The sequence below is a fragment of the Mus caroli genome, unplaced genomic scaffold (genome assembly GCF_978045245.1).
Source record: "Mus caroli unplaced genomic scaffold, Mus_caroli_1 scaffold_13, whole genome shotgun sequence".
NCBI lineage: Eukaryota > Metazoa > Chordata > Mammalia > Rodentia > Muridae > Mus > Mus caroli.
Window position 1 is genome coordinate 119,307,232 of NW_028227268.1, and position 18,117 is coordinate 119,325,348.

Sequence of the window (18,117 nt, forward strand, 5' to 3'; positions counted from 1 at the left end):
ATTGCTGAGGCTGCTATAGAATATGGGAACCTTTGATGTTGGACTAAATGTATTTTGCATTATGCTGTGTTTAGGTATGGCCCCCATAGATTCATATGTTTGAACAAGCCTATGGGGGCCAAGGGAGTGGAGTGTGGTGGTTTGTATATGCTTTGCCCAGGGAGTGGCACTGTTAAGAGGTGTGTGCGGCCTTGTCGGCTGGACTAGGTGTTGCCTTGTTAGATTAGATGTGCCACTGTGGGTATGGGCCTTATTATGGGCCTTCCTTCTAGCCCCTTGGAAGCCTGTCTCCTGCTAGCTGCCTTTGGAAAAAGAAGTGGAACTCTAAGCTCCTCCAGCCCACATCTGCCTAGACTCTGCCATGCTCCTCCCTTGATGATACTGGACTGAACCTCTGAACCTGTAAGCCAGCTCCAATTAAATATCATCCTTATAAGAGTTGCCTTGGTCATGTTTTCTCTTTACAGCAGTAAAGCATTAAGACAGTCAGAGACTGGAAATCGCCATGTAGGTGGTTTTAGAGTTTCAAAAATGTTTTCTTAGTGGTGACTGAATCTCAGTGGGCAGGCTGGCATGGACTGCAGATGTGGCATTAGTTGTTTGAGAAAGGGGGACTTGAGGTTTGAACAGAGAGAAGGAAAGGTTCCAACCCTTCTTTGGGAATCAGGAAACATCAAATAACACTATTAGCTGCTGCCCCTTTCTTGATAAAGTTGGTTCCATTAGAGCCAGCGCCTGTGGGGTCACAGGTGCACGAGAAGTTACAGAGCAAGTCCATGTCATAGGCTCTTCCTCTTTCCACACTATGCATCTGCCTGTTCATACTGCATACTCTGTTTTTAAAGGAATCAATAGACAGTAACCTTGGATATTCTGTGTGCACTCATGTTTCTGGTGCTGATGATTGACCCAAGGCTTTATACGTCAAGCAAGTGCTCTACTGCCAAGCCATAAGTTCTGCTTACTTTTGAATATTCTTGATGTTTTGACCCAGACTCTCATGGGATTTGGTATCCAAGGTGGCCCAGGAAACAGATCAATACTTTTTGGCTCAGGAATTTAAAGTGCTTTACCTCCTGAATCTGCTTCTCCCTAGACTGGGGTTTCTTGCTTGCTTTATTTCCTTCATGGCCTTTCCAGGATGTTTCCTTTCATTGTTGCTCTCCCCATTGTCCCCACTTCATTCCTCGGGGACATAATCTCCTGGGCTGCACTATCTCTCCAGAGGCAGTTGCCAAGCCAACGCATGGGAGATATAAGTTAAGTGTGTTTGTTTGGATGTGAGTGTTATTCCTTGTAGGGAAACTCAGATGTACTTAGTATTCCTGAAGGATCTCTCTCCCCTCCTCCACAGTTTCACATATAGCCCAAGCTGCCCTTGAACTTGCACTCCTCCTGCCTTAGCCTCCTAAGTGCTAGGATTGCAGGCCTGTGTCACCATGCCCTGCCTGACCCTAGCAGGTAGCAGATGTTCCATCTTATTGTTGATGAACACAAAGCATTTAAGCCTCTCGCTGTACTTTAACCACTAGCCAGTCCCAAGTGGCCTTCAAGTATTTGAAATAGGGCCAGGTGTGGTAGTAAACATCTTTAATCCCAGCACTTGACAGGCAGAGACAGTGGATTTCTATGAGTTTGAGGCCACCCTGGTCTACATAGTGAGTCACAGGACAGCCAGGGCTATGTAGCGAGACATTGTTTCAAATCACCAAAAAAGTTATAAATTTCATATTTCATAATTGAAATATGTTCTGGTGCAAATTGAGATGTACCATGAGGTTCAAATAAACACTTGACTTGGTGGTTTAAAGGATATTAAAGAAAAGGTGAAAGGGCTGGGAGGTCTAGCTCAGTAAGTACAGTGTTTACCCAGCAGGCACAAACCAGAGTTCAGACACCAACATCTGTAGGATACGGTGGTGCACACCTATAATTAATTGCAGCACTTGGGAAGTACAGGCATAAGGATTAGAACTTGAAAGTCTTGAAAGTCATTCTCCTCACGGTCCAGGCCAGCCAAGCAGACTGCTGGTTTTTTGGGGTTTTTTTGTTTTGGTTTTTTGGTTTTTCGAGACAGGGTTTCTCTGTGTAGCCCTGGCTGTCCTGGAACTCACTCTGTAGACCTGGCTGGCCTCGAACTCAGAAATCCGCCTGCCTCTGCCTCCCGAGTGCTGGGATTAAAGGCGTGCACCACCAACGCCCGGCCAGACTGCTGTTTTGATTTTGTTTTTTTGAGACAGGATTTCTCTGTTTGAAATTCACATTGTAAACCAGGCTGGCCTTGAACTAGCTAGAATTGAAGGCATGGGCCATCATGCTCACCACCAAACTGTCTTTTTAAAATAAAAAGCTAGGCTGGAGAGAGAACTCAGCAGTTAAGAACATGGGTTGCTAATTCAGACAGCCAAACCTGAGTTCAATTCTGAGCCCTCGTGTCAGGTGGCTGAGCTGCCTGTAATATCAGCTCTGGGGGATCCAGCATGTAACACTCCATGGGCACTCACAAACAACACACACATACAAATAAGTAAATAAATAAGTAAATATAAATAAAATTAACTAATTGAAAAATGAATAGCTAGGCATAGTGATACATATCTTTAATCCCAGTACTTGGGAGGCAAAGGCAGGCAGATCTCTATGAGTTCAAGTTCAGCTTGGTCTATGTAGTGAGTTTCAAGCCAGCCAGAACTTCATAGTGAGAACCATAATATATGAAAATATTAATTTCATACTGAGTTCATGTTGAAATAATATTTTTATTTTTATTTTTATTTTTTTTTAAAAGATTTATTTATTGATTATATGTAAGTACACTGTAGCTGTCTTCAGACACTCCAGAAGAGGGAGTCAGATCTCGTTACGGGTGGTTGTGAGCCACCATGTGGTTGCTGGGATTTGAACTCCAGACCTTTGGAAGAACAGTCGGGTGCTCTTACCCACTGAGCCATCTCACCAGCCCCGAAATAATATTTTTAGTAATTTGTGCTAAATAAATTAAAGTCCCTTTCTAGTGCTTTTCTTTTTTTAAACAAAATCCTTTTGAAAAAGACTTATTTATACTAGTATGTGTGGGTGTTTTGCCAGCAGGCATGTCTGGCGACCACATGTGTACAGTGCCTGCAGAGATGAAACGGCGTCACATTGTCTGGAACCAGAGTCACAGATAAATGGTTGAGGGTGCTGAAACCTAACCTGAACCCTCTACAAGAGGCCGTCTCTCCAGCAGCTTCCTTTATACCCCTTCTGATGACCTGGCTTAGGTGAGGGAAAGTAGTATTTTAACTTACTCATCTTCATGACTAAGAACCTTAAAACTAGTAAGACATCTAGTCAGAGAAAAGAAAAGAAAAGAAAAAGAGAAAAGAAAAGAAGAAGAGAAAGGCAGGACTGGATCCACACACCTTTAATCCCAGCATTTGGAAGGCAGAGGCAGGTGGATTTCTAAGTTGGAGGCCTGGTCTATATGTCCATAGTGAGTCTCTCTCTCTCTCTCTCTCTCACACACACACACACACACACACACACACATAAACACACACAGAGAGAAAGACAGACAAACAGAAAAGCATAAAAATGTATTTTGCTGTGAGGGCTGAAAGCTGCTTCAGGTTACTGGCTGCTCTTGCAGAGACACAGGTTTAGTTCCCAGCACCTACATGTGGCTTATAGCCACGGGCAACTCTAGTTCTAGAGGATCCACAGTCCTCTTCTGACCTCACAGGCACCAGGGATGCACATGCAGGCAAAGCCTTCATAAATGTAACATAGAATAACAAAGACATTTCAAATGCTTTGTCCTAGTTACTGTTTTATTGGTGTGAAGAGACACCATGACCAAGGCAGCTTATGGAAGGATGCATTTATGCATTTACGGAAGGCTAGCTTACAGCTCCTGCAGATGAATCCATGATTATCATGGAGGCAGGCAGGCAGGGTGCTGGAGCAGTGGCTGAGAAAGATGCAGGCAGAGAGATAGAGACTGGGCCTTTTGAAACCTCAAAGCCTACCCCCAATGACACACCTCCTCCAACAAGGCCACACCTATGAGACAAGGAGAACATCGATTCATAAAAGCTGTCCTCTGACCGCCACACACGCATGGTCACACATGCATGTGGACATGCACACATGAACACGTTTGTATTAGTAAAGAGGTAACGTTTTTAAAAGGAATAAAATTGAGCAGGTCTATTTTGGTTTGTGGCCACACCACATCCTATCCAAACAGTTCCACTAACTGGGAACCAAATATATGGGCCTATAGGGACCATTTTCATCCAGACTATCACATTCTGCTGGGCGTGGTGGCACATGCCTTTAATCCCAGCACTCGGGAGGCAGAGGCAGGTGGATTTCTGAGTTCAAGGCCAGCCTAGTCTACAGAGTGAGTTCCAGGACAGCCAGGGCTACACAGAGAAACCCTGTCTCGAAAAAAAACAAGGGGGCTGGTGAGATGGCTCGGTGGGTAAGAGCACCCGACTGCTCTTCCAAAGGTCCAGAGTTCAAATCCCAGCAACCACATGGTGGCTCACAACCATCCGTAACGAAATCTGGCGCCCTCTTCTGGAGTGTTGAAGACAGCTACAGTGTACTTACATATAATAAATCTTTAAAAAAAAAAAAAAGAAAAAAGAAAAAAACAAAAACAAAAAAACAGACTATCATGTTCTTTAAAATATATTAATTAATTAAAAATTAAATACATTTTCATATTTTGGAGCTTTCAGAAACCAAGACCCCAAAGGCACAAGGAAATCTTTGTATTTTTATGAACAGCCATTCAAAATAAAATAATTGGAAGATAAAGTCTATGCTCTAACAGTAATGCAGAGGGGAAGTTTAGGACATCTCTTCTTGTTGCCTAAAAGAGGAAAGATTCATTTTGGCTCTCTAGCTTAGAGACTTAAGTCCCCCCTTGACTCTGGGCTGGTGGTGAGATGGCAAGAGCAAGTGGAAGGGGAGGCTCTTTACCTGCTATAGACAGGAGGTAGAGAGAAAAAGAAGAGGGAGGTCCAGGGCAAGCCATGGCCCCCAGGGACACACTTCTGGTGACCTACTTCTTCCCCATCTTCTCCTTTCTACTACCTCCCAGAAGTGCCATCATGTTATGCATCTATGGACCTAATAAATTCGTCAAAACCTTCCACATCAGCCATCTCCCCAAAGCTCACCATCGGGTAACCAAGCCACCAGTAGATAAGCCTGTGCCAGACAATCCACAAACCAAAATAGACCTGCTCAATTTTATTCCTTTTAAAAACGTTACCTCAGCTGGGCGTGGTGGCGCACGCCTTTAATCCCAGCACTCGGGAGGCAGAGGCAGGCGGATTTCTGAGTTCGAGGCCAGCCTGGTCTACAAAGTGAGTGCCAGGACAGCCAGGGCTATACAGAGAAACCCTGTCTCGAAAAACCTAAAAAAAAAAAATAATAAAATAAAAAAATAAAAACGTTACCTCTTTACTAATACAAACGTGTTCATGTGTGCATGTCCACATGCATGTGTGACCATGCGTGTGTGGCGGTCAGAGGACAGCTTTTATGAATCGATGTTCTCCTTGTCTCGTTGGATGAGCTCTGCAGGTCACACTCAGGTTGGCAGTGTTTCACCTGCCTCACCATCATCTTACTGGCTCCAGGTTTGGTTGTTTTTTCTTCTCCTGTGCTATTCCTTACCACCTAGCTTTTCCAGAGGATGCTTATCATATGAAGGGAAGGAGGGAGGGCCGTCAGAGTGCCTGCTTTACAGCATTTCAGGGCAGGGAGAGGAAGGGGGGGTGGGAAAGTATCCTTGTGCTTCTGCTGTTTTCTTAGTTTTCAAGGCGCCATTCATTGTGTTATAGGGATTTTTTTGGTTTGGTTTGGTTTTGTGTGTGTGTGTGTGTGTGTGTTTGTGTTTGGACACGGCTGCTCTAGAAGCAACATGGCCTAAGGATGGAAGAAAGATGCTAGACTATAAATTCCTCCTTGACTGAGTAGCTTCTCTGGACTCAAGTGTTCTCCTGTCTGTATATAAAAGGGGCAGCTTTGGGGAGGGGCAGCACCCACTGAAGCTTGCCCACTGGGCTGAAGGAGGTGTGCTCCCCACTCTTTCCCTCATCCCCTTCCTCTCACCTGGAGCAGCTCTTCTTCGAGCATATGACTCCCACCCAAACTTCAAGGATGCCTTCTTAATTGAGTCCTCACTCACTCTCCTGTATATCCATTCCCAGGGATGGGAGGGCCGCTTGCGCCCGGCCCTGAATCAGGAAGCCAGGAGCCAGAAAGCCAGGCACCTGCATGAATCCCAGGCCTCCCAGCCTAGTCCAAAAGCTGGACATAGTCAGCCACTCCAGCTTCATGGGCAAACATCTGTGAGAGGTAAGGGCAGAAGGAGTCATCTGGGAAACCCAGAGTTGGCTACAGACCACCCTGGGTATCTCTGAGTTTCCCAGTACCTTTGGGCCCAGACTGGTCCTCAAGTCTCAGACTTGGTGATCAGGTCATGTAGTAATGAGTTCAAAGGGCACAGTGCATGTGCTCACTGGGGTGGTGGATAGTAGGGGTTCTAGCATTCCCTGTCATGCTGAAGCTGTGATGTGTTTTGGCTGTGTCTACTGCCATGACTCCTGATGTAAACCTGACTGGGAGTAGACACGGGATGAAGAAAATACAGACACAAAGAAAAGCTAAGATTGGGATAAAGAAACCACAGCATCCCAGACGGATAGTGTGTTTATTAGCGTTGAACAGGGAGGCAGGGTTACAATAAACAAGGAGGCACAGTTGTGGGGATGTAGCTGTATCAAGGAGACAGGTTAAGCTAATCTTGGTAGACACAGTCTCTGAAGGTGTTGAGTCTTCAGGCTGTGACCAGCCAGCTATGTTGAAGCAGCAGGGAGCAGGGAGAAAGCGGTTGTGAACATGCACTGACAACACTTGAACTCAATACCTCAGGGATAGCTTGCCATTCCCTCGGGGTCTGAGGCGCTGCAGTCCTTGATATTGCTGTCCTCATATCAGTAGCATACATCTATTCAGGACTTCACTCATTCAGGGCTTCCTCTATTCTCTATAGGTAGGAGATCCATCCCTGCTCCCATATAGCAAGGCAGGCCTGGGGCAAGCAGGTTCTCTGGAGGTAGGGTAGTCAGGGAGGAGTTGGTGAAAGGGAGGCTGGCCAAGACATCCAGAACCAAGTTCTAAAAGGCTGATCGCTCAGGGTTTCTCCCTAAATTCAGAGGTAGATGTGGAACATGTAGGCAGGATGGGGGTTTTATAAGGCTCTCCTGGCAGTAGCCACACCACTTTGGCTGGCCATGGCTCCTCTCTCAACCCCAGGAGCTGTGGGGATGGCACACCTGCTAGGCAGCCAGGCTTGTATGGACAGCCTGCGCAAGGACCTCACCGACCTGCAGGGCACCATTGTGGATGTGTTCTCTCGCGCTGGGCCTGTGCGCTTCCCCTCCTGGAAGTTCCCTGACCGTGTGGCCTGCGACCTTGACATGGTGGCCCTTCTGGAGCACTATGACCATGTACCAGGTGACCCTGAGTTCACACAGTTGTCCCATGCCGTGCTGCTGGAGCTGGTCATTGACAGGTGAGGCCTGGACCAAACCTGGACATTGAAAGATGTACTGTGTTGTGCCTCTCTGTCCTGTTTGCCTCGGAGTGTTTGTCCTTATCCCCACTCTCCCCTCTGGAGTTACTTCCCACAATACTACAACTCTGCCCGCTTTCACCTCAGGTTTCTGTGTGTCGGGAACACTACTGCATAGCATTTTCATCCCAGGCTCTGGCATCTTGTGAGCAGTCTTCTCTCTCTACATTGCAAGACCAAAACCGGGAGGTGTCTTTCCCATCCCCAGCCCTGCTTGAAAGAGGCCAGTTCCTTCCCTGTCACCCCACATCTCTGCATTGTCACTAAAGTTTCCTTGTGAGGACCACAACCAAGGCTCCTGGCACTGAAAACCTGCCCATGCTAATAAAGCAGGAGGGGACCAGTGGGCATCCCAAGTGTTGCAGGGTGATCTTCTTGGAGACAGAAGGCAGGGTAGTCCTGTAATGCCTGGCGGCACTCTGGATATGAAAGCAGTGCTTGCACCCTCTACAGGGCTGCTGGATGAGCACAGAACACATCCTCTTCCCCTGGCTTGGCATTGTGCTGTTGCTCCTCCAGGCCTGCCCGGCTCTGGCAGGGCACCCCTTCACCCACCAAGGCCCTGACTACCCATTTCCTGTAAAAGGTGCTGCTGACATACCTCCCCCGCTGAGCTCTGCCTACCTCTGAGTTGGTACTAGCGTCCTCTGTGTATAAGTGATTTCCTGTGTCTAAAAGTAACTTCTGCCAGAGGCCACTGAATCTGAGCTCAGCCTGGGAACCCAAGAGCAAAGGCTGTGGCCTCTGTCCAACAGTGTGGCATTTCGAGATGCTCAGGACATATCAATGGTGGGCCTCTGGCTAAGGGTACATCTATCATAGCATCTCCCGATATAGGCCGCTTTCAGAGAACACAGACTGTTTTCCCAATGTTGTCCAGATGGCCCAGAGGTCGGACCTGGAGGAATGGGTACCTCCTCTCAAGGCCTCAGGGTTGGAATGCCACACCCCCTGCCCCAACCCCTTACCATCCAGGTGTGTGTCACAAACATACAGTTCTGCCTTTAAGGTAAGTCTTAGCCATGAAAATGTATACTTTCTAACACCTGTGTTCCCTAACACTAGTACTTACTCGAAACTTGAACTTAGCATAAAGAGACCTAGCTGTTCTCACCCCAAGTCTCAATTGTCACAAGACTGCTAAGCCTGAAGGAGGTGCCTCTGACTGGAACCAGGAAACCGTGCACATGCCCTTGCCCTGCCCTGCCCTGCTGGCCTGGGGACACTGGGATTCGCTTGCAGTTTCTGTCATCTGTAAAGGAAGGCAGCTACTCACCCAGAGCTTTCCAAGCCAGGCCGCCTTTCCTCAGTGCCTTGCTCAACCAGGGAACCACATGACAGAAGCTACAGGGGGCACCTGATGGGAAGTGGGCCCTGGGTTGAACATGAAGCTGGCATGGATTCTCTTTAGGTTCTTGATGTCCAGGCCAGTCCCCGAGAACTCTAAGCCCCTGGTATATGAAGACTGTATTAGTACCGACCTTGGCCCCGCCCACCCTAGCAATTCTCCCATAGGCTCCTGCTGCTGCTTCAGAGTTGTGCCAGCTACTTGGAAAACCTCAGTGTGGAGCAGACGATGCCTCCTGCCCGGGCTGCAGGGCCATGCATGTCCGTGGGACTTACAGTACGGCGCTTCTGGAGCAACCTGCTTAGGCTGGGCCTGCTCTACCAGCAGGCAGTCCCCCAGGTGGGTCATCCCGGCCCTAGCTGTGGGTGCCCTCACATACTGTTATAATTCTAGCTTCTTACCACACCACTGCATGTACCCCATCCTTTGCCGCCTCCCCACTGCCCATGTCTCCCATTTGAGGCCCGCTGGCTTTGCAGTCAAGAAAGCAGGCCTTGGGAGTCATGTCTAGTTTTCAGGGTTTGCCATTTATGCAGTAAGATTTTAGAAAATGCCTTCCCAGTCTGAACCTCAGTGTGTTTATCTGTGGGTTGTTTGTTTGTTTGGTTGGTTTTTGTTTTGATTTGGTTTGGTTTGGTTTTTCGAGGCAGGGTTTCTCTGTGTAGCTCTGGCTGTCCTGGAACTCACTCTGTAGACCAGGCTGGCCTTGAACTCAGAAATCCACCTGCCTCTGCCTCCCAAGTGCTGGGATTAAAGGCGTGCACCACCACCGCCTGCATCTGTGGGTTTTATATGAGCCTGATTTGTTAACAGGGTATCAAATCTCTCAGTCACCCCGTGAGAAAGCATACTGTCACTGCAAGGGAGAGGAGCCTGATACAGAGAGGTTAGGGTGGCATGAGAACAGGCAAGAACCCAGCAGCAATTGCTGTGACTGATACTGTTACAGCTAACCGGTACCCTCTCAGTTCCCTGCATATTTAACCAGGTAAAGCCTAGGGTGGGAGCAGAGAGAGCAGAAAAGAGGCCAGGCCTTGGTTGCGTTTGAGAGAAAAAGAAGGTTCTCTGTGATTTATGCAAGTTTACTTAACATCTGAAGATCTAAGCATTGGGCAAGGCTGTCACTCCATGCCTGTCTCTCTCATCTGCCTTCCCTTTCTTTTCCTGACCCCAGAAAAGAGCAAACCAAGGGGAGATTTCTATCACCAAGCCCACAGCTAAGGGTGAACCAGCCAGGAGCCCAGAATGTATGACTGCCAAGTTCATCAAGCCTCCTTCCCCGGTGCCAGGCTTGCCTTTGATCTGCCAAGGGTTGCAGAGCATCCCTGTCAGAGTCTCCCTGCGGAGCCCAGGTGGAACCTCTGAGAAAACTAAGAACGTCTACTCCCAGACCGTCGAGACAGCCTTGGTGCCCTGTGATGCTTGCAGCAGTGTCCAGGGCAGCTTGTGGGAGGTGGGCAAGGTGGTTATCAGCCTGTGTCAGAGCCAAAACTTGCCTTCATCCTTGGGCCAGTTCCAGAAGTTGGTGCAGGACAGCCTGGGGCTTAAACCACTGCCAGCTGCCACTGTGGGCCACTGGGCAGCAGAGCAGAGCAAAGACCTGACTCGTCTCAATAAACATGTGGGGGCCCTCACCCAGCTTGTTGGGCCCCTCAGGGCTCAGCTGGAAGATGCTGAGGTTCAGAAGGATGGACTGAGGAAGCAGGTGAGCAAGCTGGAGCAGATCCTGCAGCAGGAGCAAGGGGAGCGGCAGCGGCAGACAGAGGAGGCTGAGCGGACCCTGGCCAAGTGCGAGCATGACAGGCATCAGCTGCTCACAGGTCTACTCCCAGAGGCCAGACACTGGCATGACCTTAAGATGACCATCCCTCCTCCCTGTCAGAGACCAGGCTTTGAGTACCAGCAGTCTGCATGGAAGAAACCCAGGCTAGGGAATGGCCAGAAGTCCCCGGACAGGAAGGCAACAGGAAGGGTGTAGACATCCAGCTGGTGACACTGGGCCACTGGGGCTCTGTCCTCTTAGGGACTAACTCCTGGAGCCCAGCCGCAGACATGCCCCATCAGAAGGGGAGAGGGCTCGGGTGTTTAACTTCACTCCAGGTGATCATTCCTAGCCCTACCCCCACACTCGGCCTTAACAGAGCAGCCTCTTAGCTTTGGCAAAAGCTCTTGGGCAAAAGGAAGGTATTGGGGCCCACTGTTGCTGGCTGAAGGCTTAGGGCAAGAAGTCACTGCCATTTCTTAGTCTCACCATTATATCTGTGGAGAGCGCTGGGTCCAGAGAGCCATAGATAATGCAGCAAGCTTCCTGTGGAGCATGTAAGATCCAAGGCCCCCTAGGATTACCCCAGGTCTCCCTTGACAATGCAAGCAGCCCCTGCACACTAGATGGTTGCCTTCACCATACAGGCTGCACTGGGCTTAAAGGCTATGGGCCCAAGTGATCCTCTGAAAGGCCTCTCTCTTGGCTGCTATAGAAACATGTGACCTAAAGACAAAGGTGGCCATTCTGGAGGGAGACCTGAAGCAGCAGCAGAAGTCCATGCAGGCCATGGGTAAGAAGCCCCTTTGTGGGACCCCCATTCACATCTCCAACTCACCATATAGCCAGGTATGTACCTCTGTTTCCATTCCAAGCTTTTAGAGCAAAGAGAGTAGAAACCACAAGAGGAAGGGTCTTACTTTCTATGCTTTGATGATGGTCCCAACTGGAGTCACAATATCAGTGGGCAGAAAGTGCCTTCTGTATTCCATTCCCACCCCATGGTTTCCTGAGCTCCGTGTTGTGATCTGGGCTTCAGATCTGTGATGTGACCTCCCTTAGTCCCAGTCAGAGGTGTTTTAGAGACTCCCACCCAGGGCTCCCTTTTGTATCTGCTCCCTCAATCCTACAGAGGCCAAGGCCCAGCAGCTGGAGGAGGAAGGGGAGCGTAGGGCAGCAGCTGAGAGGCAGGTGCAGCAGCTGGAGGAGCAAGTGCAGCTGCTGGCGGGGCGGCTGGACGGGGCTAGCCAGCAGATCCGCTGGGCCAGCAAGGAGCTGGACAAGGAGAAGGCCCGCGTCGACAGCATGGTCCGCCATCAGGAGGTGAGGCCTACAGTCTGGACGTTGGGCTTCAGGCTTTGTAGCCCTCTGATCCTTACTCTCTGCTGGAACAGAAGGAAGTAGACACTTGTGTTGTCTCCATTGTGTAAATGGGGAAACTGAGCCCCAGGCCACATAGCTACTGAGAGGCAGAGCCAGGACTTTATAGTCAATAGGTGCCAGGGTACAGGCAGATGTGACACTGGAGACTTAATGAAGAGAGTGGGAACTGTATGACTGGAAAGAAGTCGGGTCACCCACTGCCTTCTAGACAGTGGGTCCTGGACTTATCCCAACGGGCATACAGCTACCTGCTGCATGTTAACAACTGCGTGCCGGTCTCTGTATCCAAACATAGCACAGAAGGTTGTAGACACCACATTATAGCCCCCTTAGTCCAACGAGGCTAGTTTGGCTGCAGGGTCCTTACCTCTGCCCTGCTTATCCATCCCTATTTAGTCCCTGCAGGCCAAGCAGAGGACTTTGCTACAGCAGCTGGACTGTCTGGACCAGGAGCGGGAAGAGCTGCGGGGAAGTCTGGATGAGGCTGAGGCCCAGCGGTCTGAGTTGGAGGAGCAGCTGCAGAGCCTCCAGAGCGATAGGGAACAGGGACAGTGCCAGCTACAGGCCCAGCAGGTGCAGTGGGGTAGGGTGAGAAGGAAGGCAGTCCTCACCCCTGAGGAGCCTCTAGCATTGTTGATGTCCTTTTTTGTGTGCCTTTTCTGTGTCCCCAAGGGAGCTTAAAGCCAGGTCTGAGCTTTTCTTTGCCCCAGGAACTGCTGCAGAGCCTGCAGCAGGAAAAACAGGACCTGGAACAGGTGACTACAGACCTGCGGCTGACCATCTCTGAGCTACAGCGGCAGCTGGAGGAGCTGAAGGAAAGGGAGCGGCTGCTGGTGACCTTCCCAGACCTGCACCTGCCAGAGGAGGCCCAGATCCAAAGTAGGGGCCTGGGGGCACTGCTGAGGGTAGGGTGCGGCCCGTTTGGACATGGAACTTGCCTGGATGTGACTGGGTTTGCTGCTGTTCTCACCCTCAGCCAGAGGAGATGGGGGAGGGGGGCAAGAGGGCAAGCCTAAGTTGTGTGGCTCTAGAGCCACCAGCACTTCATCTGTTGCTCACCTCTCTGGAGCCGATGCAGGGCAGAGTGAGTGCCCTTCTCACCTTAGTGGACCTGGGCACAGGCCTGTCTTCCTTCAGCACATGCCCTGCCCACATGCCAGGCTTTCTCAACTTCCAGAGTTCCTTTCCTACTGTCATATACCATGGGACCATTTTTAGTGACACAGGCCCAACTGTCCAGTATCCTGGATCCTATGGTCAGGATCACTGGGCACCTACACTGTCACAGGATCCTGTCAGGTGATTTCTGTTCTCCTGCCAGCATTTCTAGAGTTCTAAGGCCCTGGGTTGGATGGATCCTCCCCAGAGCTGTCAGGAGGTTCAGTGTTGCTAAGCTGGTCAGTGAGTAGTCACTGCTGAACACTTAGTGCCAGCCTGTCTGCTGCCCACAACTGCCTCTGAGGTTGGCCCAGACCCTCTTCTTTTAAAATTAAAAACCTTTTTGTACATTTACATTGTATGTGTGTACCTGCCACCTCAGGAGTGCGGTCAGAAGACAAACATGGAAGTCGGTTTTCTCCTTTTGCCACATGGGTCAGTTTGTCCAGGAAGTAAGCTCAGGTGGCTTGGTGGCAAACATCTTTCTTTAGCTGCTGAGCTATCTCCCCAGCCCTACAAATTTTTTTTTTTTTTTTTTTGGTTTTTCGAGACAGGGTTTCTCTGTATAGCCCTGGCTGTCCTGGAACTCACTTTGTAGACCAGGCTGGCCTCGAACTCAGAAATCCGCCTGCCTCTGCCTCCCGAGTGCTGGGATTAAAGGCGTGCGCCACCACGCCCGGCTAATTTTTTTTAAAAAATCATTTTTTTGCGTATGGATGTTTTGGGTACATATATATCTATCTCTATGTACTGTGTTGGTGCTTGGTGCCTTAAGGCCAGAAGATAGGATAGATCCTCAGGAACTGGAGTTGTGAGCTGCCATGTGGGTGCTGGAAATTAAATCCTGGTTCTTTGGAAGTGCTCTTAAGCACTGAGGCATCTCTCCAGCCAACACCTTTTTTTATAAACTAGGAAACTGAGATCTAGCATGGGCAACAGCTTGCTTGAATTTGTAGAGCTGGATGCTTTTCATTCGCCCACTGACCACAGTGTAAGGAAGACCACACATGGTGACTTCCTGTGACCCAGTAGTACCCTTGCCAGGCCAAAGGCAAGTGGCCTTGAATAAAATCCATTCTATTTTTTTTAAAAAGATTTATTCATGTATTTTATGTATATAAGTGCTCTGTCTGCATGTATGCTTACACACCAGAGGAGGCTATCAGATCCCATTACAGATGGTTGTGAGCCACAATGCTTGCTGGGAATTGAACTTAGGACCTCTGGAAGAGCAGCCAGGGCTCATAACCACTGTGCCATCTCTCTAGTCCCAAGACCCACTGTTTTATTCAACATCCAAACCTGCAAGTTCTAGGCCTTCCCTGGCTCTCACTGTCACAGCAGGTTGGCATCAGGGTGGGGTGAAAGCCTGGGCAGGATAAGTGCTGGATACCTGGGATGCTACCCCTCTCCACCCTCGGAGGCCCTGTCCAACTGGACGCAAGAGGCAGACTCTGTGAGGTGTGGCTCAAATTTGTCTCTGCAGGCTCTAGCAATGTCACGCAGGACATGGAGAGGCAAGTGCAAGCCAATGCTATCCGTATCCAGGTCCTACAGGAGGAGAACAAGCGGCTCCAGTCGATGCTGACCAAAATCCGAGAGGTGGCCCAGCAGGGAGGCCTCAAGGTGAACCTTTGAAGGGCTTGGGTATTTTATTTGGAAAGGGTTCCCACCAGGCAGGATTTGAGATTGTGTCATGAGAGCCTACTTCATGACATGTGGCTTTAGGGCACAGTTGAAAAATAATTTCCATATGTCAGGAAGTATGAGACTATGAAAGACCGAGCCTTCTAGCTCACAATCCTACTACAGCCCCTCATGAGTCTACTTCAAGAGTCAGTATATATTGCCTGCTCCAGAGTTTGCACCTGAGGGTGGGTGGCCCTTGGGTGGCTTCCCAAGCCCTGTCTGTCAGTGAGGAGGACTTGTGGGTTTAGCTTGGGATTCTGCCTCTCTATCTACCTTATGGCATTCTATAGTGTAGGGAGGGACTCCTGCGCCCTTCTGTACTTTGCCTTCTTTGCAGATGGTCCCGCAGGGCCAGCTCTGGTCCCCTCCCTTCAAGGACATCCAAGGAGCAACACCTCCAGCCCAGGCCCAGAGTGCATTCTCAGGGTGAGTAAGGCTTTCCTTGAGGCCAGGCGGATAAGTCATAAGTGCTATGGTGCCTTTGATCACAGGGTTGCTGTTCCTTTCTTCCCTTAGATTGAAAGGCAGACGGCAGTCTCCTGGCAGCAGGACAAGCAGCACAGGCAGGACCCATCCAGGCGGGCTCCGCACATCCCCCTCTCGGCAGCCCAGCAGCTTGCCCAGCAAGTTCTCTTTGGGGGATGGAACTCATTCAGCAACCTGCACCCAGAACCCCATAAGGGCCTTGGCCAGGCTGAGGAGAAAGCTTTCACCAAACCGTCAGGCTGGTTCTACATACCAGCCCCAGGAGCGGCCCACGTAACCCGCAGCAGGGGTAGGGCTGGAGGGCAGGTGGCTAGCAGTCCCCCATGGAATAAAAGCCCCAGCCATCTGCCCACTGCGATCTTGGCCTCAGCGTGGCTGAGCTGGAGGAACAGACCTTCCCTTCTTGTTGGGTAAGGTCCTCTGTGACCCCACCATGCCGGTCGCTGACCAATGGAAGCCTCTCATTGAGTTGGGAGCTTCCTGTCTGTATCTGGCAGGCGCTGTGGGAGGACCACATTGAGAGGCAGCATCTGAGCCAAGTGAAGTCCAGCCTTTGTGTCCTATAGAAAGGGCTGAGGGGTAACTCCACGTTCACTGGCCAGCACTCGGGGCAGGGCTTGGGGTATGGGGACACATCTGAAACAACGAGTTAGGCTAGGAGCTAGACCTCTGTTTCAGCAAGGCAGGCAGAGAGCAGTGGTGCCTTTGCCTTCCACCTGGGCTCTGCATCTGATACAAGACCAAAGGGCACCAGGCAGCTCACCGGGGAGCTTGTTGTTCCTCTAGGAACAACTGGGAAGTCCCTCTTAAGTCCTAGAAGTCAGAGCCCCACCAAACCATTGGAGGACAGTCCAGGCCTTTGGATACCTTAGCCAGCCGTGGGGCTCGCCCAGCTACAGGATGACACAAGATGGAACAAGGATGCTACCAGCCACACCATGCACACAGTGGTCATTCTAAGCAAGCCACTAGCCTACCTTGAGTCGTGTTGTTTGTGATGGACAGGCTCTAAATTTTTACTGAGGATTTCTCAGGGCACACTCACCTAGTGTGGGTGGCATTATTTAATTGTGTACTAGGTTTGAGTGCCTAAGTCAATAGTGAAGGTCTCCCAACCTGCTTCTTTTTGGGGGAAGGGGGTATTTCAAGACAGCACTTCTCTGTGTAGCCCTGGCTGTCCTAGAACTCTGTAGACCAGGCTGGCCTTGAACTCACAGAGATCTACCTGCCTCTGCCTCCCAAGTGCTGGGATTAAAGGTGTGCGCCACCACTGCTGGCCCAACTCTGCTTCTTAACAGCCCAGAGGTTCTGGGGGAGACTGGAGGCTCTGAGCCACTCTACCCGGGGAGAGCCAGCTTTGGGCACAGCTCCCCGAGAGAGGCCCTGTGACTGCTGAAGATCCCATGCCTCTGCTGAGTCAGCATCTACTTACTCACTCTCGCTTGTACCAGTCAGTAGGCCAGACCCTTCTCATTTAGGTGACACATACCCTAGGGAGGTTGAAACAGGAGGACTGAGATCTTGAGGCTAGCCTATGCCATATAGCAAGGGCCTAACTCAGACAGCAGGTGGACAGGCATAAAACGATAGGAAACAATCAAAGAAGCCCAGAAGTCCATCTTGATTAGGCCCTTTGCTCAGGGTGCTCAGAGGGGAGAACTACGGTATCACTCAGGGTGGCTCCGGGCAAGAGTCCAGCTCTTACAGCTCCTGCTGTGACAGAGCCTGATGCTTAGCCTTAGGCTGTGGGGTTGGAGCCTTGCTGCTTCAAGGAGCCTTCCTTGCCTGGCTTCTTATTGGTACCACCCATCTTCAAGAAGGCAGCAGAGGTGGGCATGGTAGCACTTTAATCCTAGCACTCAGGAGGCGGAAGCAGGAGGATCTCTTTGAGTTTGAGGCTAACCTGCTCTACATAGAAAGCTCCAGCCAGAGCCACATACAAACCCTGCCTCAAAAAGAAAAAGAAAAGAAAGAAAGGAATGGAGGGTGTGCAGTAGAGAATGTGTGTCCTGTATGGGACACCCCTCGGTCCCCCACTTCCTCCTGCTTTGCGTGGCTTGTGTGTTGGTCAGACGCTTTCCTCATTTCTATTGTTAGTGCTTAGTGTTGGGAACTGAATCCAGGCCCTTGTGCATTCTAGGCAAGTGCTCTACCAGTTCCCCATGCCTCAGCCCTTGCCTCTCGCATCTGAAGATCACCTTACATAACCTGTTCACAGGGGCTGAAGCGTCTTAGAGTCAATATTTTAAACATTATGCAAGGTATGTTTGTGCAGCCTAGGAGTGCAAGGCCTTGAGGAATTTAAGAATTCTACCTGTTCCCAGCAAGAGAAACCAAGGTGACTGGTATTTTGTTTGTTTTTCTTTTTGAGAGTAGCCCAGGCTGACTTCAAACTCCCTGTGCAGCCAAGGATGATCAGGAGTTCGTGATCCTCTGGTTTCCCTTCCCAGAGGACAAAGAACAAGGGGATTGCAGGGACTGCCCAGCAGCCCGGTTTAGCCTTGAACTTTTTGTTTTGTGATGTTATATTGAGACAGGGTCTCTCTGTATAGCCCTGGCTGTCCTGGAACTCGCTATGTAGACCAGGCTGGCCTCGAACTCACAGAGGTCTGCCTGCTTCTGCCTTACCAGTGCTAGGATTAAAGGGGTGCA

The 18,117-nt window shown here is 50.1% G+C and overlaps 1 protein-coding gene across 3 annotated transcripts in view; it reads left to right on the forward strand.

Annotated features, from left to right (window-relative positions):
* Positions 1-18,103, forward strand: part of Ccdc157 (coiled-coil domain containing 157) — a 19,968-nt gene extending 1,865 nt beyond the window's left edge. The window contains exons 2-13 of one of the 3 annotated variants that reach the window (XM_085829150.1): positions 273-402; positions 6,213-6,360; positions 7,321-7,579; positions 9,155-9,326; positions 10,162-10,807; positions 11,465-11,542; positions 11,882-12,072; positions 12,529-12,705; positions 12,843-13,011; positions 14,839-14,916; positions 15,317-15,405; positions 15,496-18,103. In XM_085829150.1, the coding sequence (XP_085685276.1) occupies positions 7,332-7,579; positions 9,155-9,326; positions 10,162-10,807; positions 11,465-11,542; positions 11,882-12,072; positions 12,529-12,705; positions 12,843-13,011; positions 14,839-14,916; positions 15,317-15,405; positions 15,496-15,879 (2,232 nt within the window). In that variant the 5' untranslated portion in view covers positions 273-402; positions 6,213-6,360; positions 7,321-7,331 and the 3' untranslated portion in view covers positions 15,880-18,103. Of the gene's footprint in view, positions 1-272; positions 403-6,212; positions 6,361-7,320; positions 7,580-9,154; positions 9,327-10,161; positions 10,808-11,464; positions 11,543-11,881; positions 12,073-12,528; positions 12,706-12,842; positions 13,012-14,776; positions 14,917-15,316; positions 15,406-15,495 lie in introns of all 3 variants that reach the window. The other 2 variants (XM_021176761.3, XM_085829149.1) reach the window with 2 other exon arrangements.
* Positions 18,104-18,117: the final 14 nt, after the last annotated feature.